Here is a 6,038-nt window from a genome sequence, read left to right as displayed (position 1 = left end):
AGCATCCCTCAGCAGCCCTCTTTGCAGAGGACTCAAACCCCTTTTTGAGAAAGCTTTTTTGGGAATATTTTTGAGAAAGGACCCTTCCGATCCCCAATAATAGAGAAAATACCAAAAGGTCCTTCTCTCAGAGGACTCTACCCCTATCTCTCATTCAGCCTGCCTCTCAGAGGACTCTACCCCTATCTCTCATTCAGCCTTCTCTCAGAGGACTCTACCCCTATCTCTCATTCCTGCTCATTCTCTCAGAGGACTCTACCCCTATCTCTCATTCAGCCTTCTCTCAGAGGACTCTACCCCTATCTCTCATTCCTGCCTTCTCTCAGAGGACTCTACCCCTATCTCTCATTCAGCCTTCTCTCAGAGGACTCTACCCCTATCTCTCATTCCTGCCTTCTCTCAGAGGACTCTACCCCTATCTCTCATTCAGCCTTCTCTCAGAGGACTCTACCCCTATCTCTCATTCACCGAGCTCGCTATTTTCTTAAAACTTAGTGCTCATTTTCTTAAAACTAAGCTTGTTAACCCATGATCAAAGAATCCAGGTCCTATCTAAATTTGTTTAGGAATAGAGTAGACAGTCTCCCCTGCTCCAGTGATTTCAGGCGGGTTTCATCTGCTCCAACCTCTATGTGGAGTGATAATTCCCTGGGTCACTGTTGACCGTCGTGTACGGTTGACCTGTCTTCACTCTGGAATCAGTTGAAGACTGCCATTATCTACCCCATCCTTGTCGCCAAGAATTGTAAAGGAAATTCTGCCCTAAGTGCACACAAGTGACCACAGGAAACATCCTTGATCAGAGGTTAGTGTGTTTAATAAGGATTGCAAGCCGGATTGCAAGCCAGAGTTTACACTTACAGTAATTTGCATGTAACACACTCATCACAAAATATGGTGTTTTCCCTTTTTATCCCCTGAGGATCACCCCACCCGGGGTGATGTCCCTTAACTTTAATACCATATAAGCTCATAATTAATAGTTGCTACTACAAAGATGTCTCTGCTAGGCAGAGTTCAGCTTATTGTGTTATTGGCAGTTAGTTTCCCAATCACTCTTCCCATTTTTGCTGTCATGTGCAAGCAGAAGTAAGACTGGAACATAGCAACAACAGGAACACTTGGTTCCCTTTATCTATCTGTTACCCAAAGTATAGTTTCAACACACAAACATATGACATTGCACAGTTGACCTTTTCATGCACTTGCAAGGTCTATCACTGATTCTTAATCTCAAGCTCAAGCAAAGCATTAATCATTGTACTTTTGCAATCACCGGTAGAATTGTAATGTACAGATATTATAAAATTCCTTTCAGTCCTCCCACCAGCCTCCTCTGTTGTCATGGTGTTGTTAAACCACTTTCTCACAAATCCAGTAATGATTGTCTGAACATGACAGGTCATTCCATGCCTTTCCAGGACGCCATGTTTCTGTGTTCAGCTCAACACAGTCCTCCTTCCGATTTGCTGGGGTGTCACCATCATTCTCAAGCTGCAGTTTGTGCCAGTAACTACAGGGTAAACAAGACAGAGAAAATAATGAATACACATTTTGATTTGTCACATGAGCGAAATAGAACAGGTGTAGACTTTACCATGACATGTTTAGTTATGGGTCCTTCCCCAACAATGCAGAGTTAAACAGTAAGAAATAACTTAGTAAAACATTTGCTAAAGAAAAAAGAAAAATAGTAACACAAAAAAAAGTGACTAGGCAATTAGGACAGAAAATAAACAGAGTAGCACAGCGAGTAGCACACAGAGTAGCACACAGAGTAGCACATGGAGTAGCACAGTAAGTAGCACACAGAGTAGCACAGCGAGTAGCACACAGAGTAGCACAGCGAGTAGCACAGCGAGTGTGAAGAATGTGGAAGTGTGTGTGGATGTGTTAAATACTATTTCTAAGGGGTTGAGGGTTAAGGTTAGAATTAGTATAGGCTTAGGGTTAGGGTTAAGGTTAGAATTAGTATAGGGTTAGGGTTAGGAGCTAGGGTTAGTTTTAGGGTTAGGGTTAGGGTTAGGGTTAAGGTTAGAATTAGTATAGGGTTAGGGTTAGGGTTAGGGTTAGGGTTAGGGTTAGTTAGAATTAGTATAGGGTTAGGGTTAGGGTTAGAATTAGTATAGGGTTAGGGTTAGGGTTAGAATTAGTATAGGGTTAGGGTTAGGGTTAGGGTTAGGGTTAGAATTAGTATAGGGTTAGGGTTAGGGTTAGAATTAGTATAGGGTTAGGGTTAGGGTTAAGGTTAGAATAAGTATAGGGTTAGGGTTAGGGTTAGGGTTAAGGTTAGAATTAGTATAGGGTTAGGGTTAGGGTTAAGGTTAGAATTAGTATAGGGTTAGGGTTAGGGTTAAGGTTCAAATTAGTATAGGGTTAGGGTTAGGAGCTAGGGTTAGTTTTAGGGTTATGTGTACATGTATGTGTGTATTTGAGTATCAGTATATGTACAGTGGGGCAAAAAAGTATTTAGTCAGCCACCAATTGTGCAAGTTCTCCCACTTAAAAAGATGAGAGGCCTGTAATTTTCATCAGAGGTACATTTCAACTATGACAGACAAAATGAGAAAAAAATCAAGAAAATCACATTGTTGGATTTTTAATGAATTTATTTGCAAATTATGGTGGGAAATATGTATTTGGTCACCTACAAACAAGCAAGATTTCTGGCCCTCACAGACCTGTAACTTCTTCTTTAAGAGGCTCCTCTGTCCTCCATTTGTCTCTATCACGCCCGGATGGTAAATCTCACTTTGTAGTCATAGGATTATGAACAACCCAGAGAATCAGTCCTACTCCTTACACTGAGGTGAGTGTTATTTAGAGCAGTAGTCTGTTACCTTGGGATGGTCAGTGTTATTATAGCAGCAGTCTCTTACCTTGGGATGGTCAGTGTTATTATAGAGCAGCAGTCTCTTACCTTGGGGTGGTCAGTGTTATTAGAGCAGTAGTCTCTTACCTTGGGATGGTCAGTGTTATTAGAGCAGTAGTCTGTTACCTTGGGATGGTCAGTGTTATTATAGAGCAGCAGTCTCTTACCTTGGGGTGGTCAGTGTTATTAGAGCAGTAGTCTCTTACCTTGGGATGGTCAGTGTTATTAGAGCAGTAGTCTGTTACCTTGGGATGGTCAGTGTTATTAGAGCAGTAGTCTCTTACCTTGGGATGGTCAGTGTTATTAGAGCAGTAGTCTGTTACCTTGGGATGGTCAGTGTTATTATAGAGCAGTAGTCTCTTACCTTGGGGTGGTCAGTGTTATTATAGAGCAGTAGTCTCTTACCTTGGGATGGTCAGTGTTATTAGAGCAGTAGTCTGTTACCTTGGGATGGTCAGTGTTATTAGAGCAGTAGTCTTTTACCTTGGGATGGTCAGTGTTATTATAGAGCAGTAGTCTTTTACCTTGGGGTGGTCAGTGTTATTAGAGCAGTAGTCTCTTACCTTGGGGTGGTCAGTGTTATTAGAGCAGTAGTCTGTTACCTTGGGGTGGTCAGTGTTATTATAGAGCAGCAGTCTCTTACCTTGGGGTGGTCAGTGTTATTAGAGCAGTAGTCTGTTACCTTGGGATGGTCAGTGTTATTATAGAGCAGTAGTCTCTTACCTTGGGATGGTCAGTGTTATTATAGAGCAGTAGTCTCTTACCTTGGGGTGGTCAGTGTTATTAGATCAGTAGTCTGTTACCTTGGGATGGTCAGTGTTATTATAGAGCAGTAGTCTCTTACCTTGGGATGGTCAGTGTTATTATAGAGCAGTAGTCTCTTACCTTGGGGTGGTCAGTGTTATTATAGAGCAGTAGTCTCTTACCTTGGGGTGGTCAGTGTTATTATAGAGCAGTAGTCTTTTACCTTGGGATGGTCAGTGTTATTATAGAGCAGTAGTCTCTTACCTTGCGGTGGTCAGTGTTATTATAGAGCAGTAGTCTTTTACCTTGGGATGGTCAGTGTTATTATAGAGCAGTAGTCTCTTACTTGGGGTGGTCAGTGTTATTATAGAGCAGCAGTCTCTTATTGTTAAGGGATTTTTTTATCAATAATGACTAATTATGTATACATTTCAATCAGGACTGACTAATCAGAATACTATTCTGTTACTGTATAGATGTATGAATTTTCTATTAATCCTAGTACTGAATATAATGTGTGTAAATAGAATCAAGAATTAGAACAATGACTGTCTGTTCCTTGGTAGAAATGAATGAATTTATCGTCAGACTGGCTAGAATGCTTATCTACACAGGAAGACCTTGGCTCGGTCATAAATTATCTAAATTGGTGAGAGACGATGTAGGAAGGCTTGAGAACTAGACTGCCTTTGTACCAGGGTGAAGAAGAGACGGGACAGTTCGAAAACTAATGACGTCATTTTCAGTTTATAACCTGTGGTAAACTGTATCATATTCAGTACTCTCGAGAATAAACACTGCTGATTTATTTTGAGACTGGTCTCTGTCCATTTTATGCAAATAAGGGTCTTACAAATTCTTAGAAGTGGACAGAGTGTTTAATTTAATTGGGTATTAAAACATGTAGGAATTTAATTCCAGTAACACTTATCTTGGGGTGGTCAGTGTTATTATAGAACAGTAGTCTCTTACCTTGGAGTGGTCAGTGTTATTATAGAGCAGTAGTCTCTTACCTTGGGGTGGTCAGTGTTATTATAGAGCAGTAGTCTCTTACCTTGGGGTGGTCAGTGTTATTACAGAGCAGTAGTCTCTTACCTTGGGGTGGTCAGTGTTATTATAGAGCAGTAGTCTCTTACCTTGGGGAGGTCAGTGTTATTATAGAGCAGTAGTCTCTTACCTTGGGGTGGTCAGTGTTATTATAGAGCAGTAGTCTCTTACCTTGGGGTGGTCAGTGTTATTATAGAGCAGTAGTCTCTTACCTTGGGGCGGTCAGTGTTATTATAGAGCAGTATTCTCTTACCATGGGGTGGTCAGTGTAATTAGAGCAGTAGTCTCTTACCATGGGGTGGTCAGTGTAATTAGAGCAGTAGTCTCTTACCATGGGGTGGTCAGTGTAATTAGAGCAGTAGTCTCTTACCTTGGGGTGGTCAGTGTAATTAGAGCAGTAGTCTCTTACCTTGGGGTGGTCAGTGTAATTAGAGCAGTAGTCTCTTACCATGGGGTGGTCAGTGTAATTAGAACAGTTGTCTCTTACCTTGGGGTGGTCAGTGTTATTAGAGCAGTATTCTCTTACCTTGGGGTGGTCAGTGGTGTGCCGTCCACCCATTTCCAGGTCCCCTCAGTAACAGAGTCAGTCAGACCAATCCAGGCTCTCTTAGTAAGGCCAAAGAGAAACTCCTGTTGGTGAGAAAGATACTGATATTGTCAACTACTATAAATAAATACTGTAAGATGCATTACTGACCAAGAGATGTTTGATCATAACCCCCCTGCCATCTCTCTCTCTCTCTCTCTCTCTCTCGCACCTGTTCCATATCACTGTTTACGATCACCAGATCAGCTCCTCTCTCCAGACAGTCCTGTCTACTCTCCCTCCATGGCTTTTTCACTGTAGACAGGAAGTACCAACTGGATTCAAACTTCTGCCAGCCTTCAGGACATTTCTGTTCTACAAGACAAAAACATGCATTTCCATCTTATTATTTCTTCTATACACCTATTATTGAAGAATACAAACACAAGTTTACTGCATATTAGATATGTGATGTTATAATCATTTATCAGGTTAACTCACTCATATTAGAGAACTTTGACATGATATCATCTCTATCCTTCTGAAGCTGGTCTCTCTTTAGTCAGGGTGTTGTAACTGGTCTGTAGCTGGTCTCTCTTTAGTCATAGTGTTGTAACTGGTCTGTAGCGGGTCTTTCTCCACAGTATCATTGCCTCTGTTGTCTGGAAAGCGTTGATACATATAGCTCCTGGTTAATTCACTCACAAAACAGTAAATCAAGAAATCTAAATGAGTATTACCATGATATATTGGCATGCAGTGTGGACATTTCACCAGTAAAATGTGATGAATTATCATTCAAGATTGACATTGATGTTGATAGCCTATTTTGAAATGAGGAATGCCTAA

At 41.2% G+C, this 6,038-nt stretch overlaps 1 protein-coding gene across 1 annotated transcript; it reads right to left on the bottom strand.

Annotated features, from left to right (window-relative positions):
• Window positions 1–799: 799 nt before the first annotated feature.
• Window positions 800–5,794, bottom strand: LOC135528988 (C-type lectin domain family 4 member E-like). The gene is made up of 4 exons (XM_064957952.1): window positions 5,691–5,794; window positions 5,422–5,564; window positions 5,190–5,293; window positions 800–1,513 (listed from the first exon to the last, which is right to left on the bottom strand). Exons 1-4 carry the CDS (start codon window positions 5,710–5,712, stop codon window positions 1,354–1,356), a joined length of 429 nt encoding a protein of 142 aa, XP_064814024.1. The 5' UTR covers window positions 5,713–5,794; the 3' UTR covers window positions 800–1,353.
• Between the last annotated feature and the right edge of the window lie 244 nt (window positions 5,795–6,038).

The sequence above is a fragment of the Oncorhynchus masou genome, unplaced genomic scaffold (assembly GCF_036934945.1).
Source record: "Oncorhynchus masou masou isolate Uvic2021 unplaced genomic scaffold, UVic_Omas_1.1 unplaced_scaffold_1069, whole genome shotgun sequence".
NCBI lineage: Eukaryota > Metazoa > Chordata > Actinopteri > Salmoniformes > Salmonidae > Oncorhynchus > Oncorhynchus masou.
Note: the sequence above shows the minus strand (reverse complement) of the source record. Positions and strands in the feature narration are given on the sequence as shown.

Coding starts and splice junctions, on each gene's coding strand:
- LOC135528988 (XM_064957952.1), bottom strand. CDS start 5,712: ATGTCAAAGTTCTCTAATATGA. Junction 5,565..5,690: donor GTCAAAGTTCTCTAATATGA/GTGAGTTAACCT, acceptor TTTGTCTTGTAG/AACAGAAATGTCCTGAAGGC. Junction 5,294..5,421: donor TAAACAGTGATATGGAACAG/GTGCGAGAGAGA, acceptor TCTCACCAACAG/GAGTTTCTCTTTGGCCTTAC.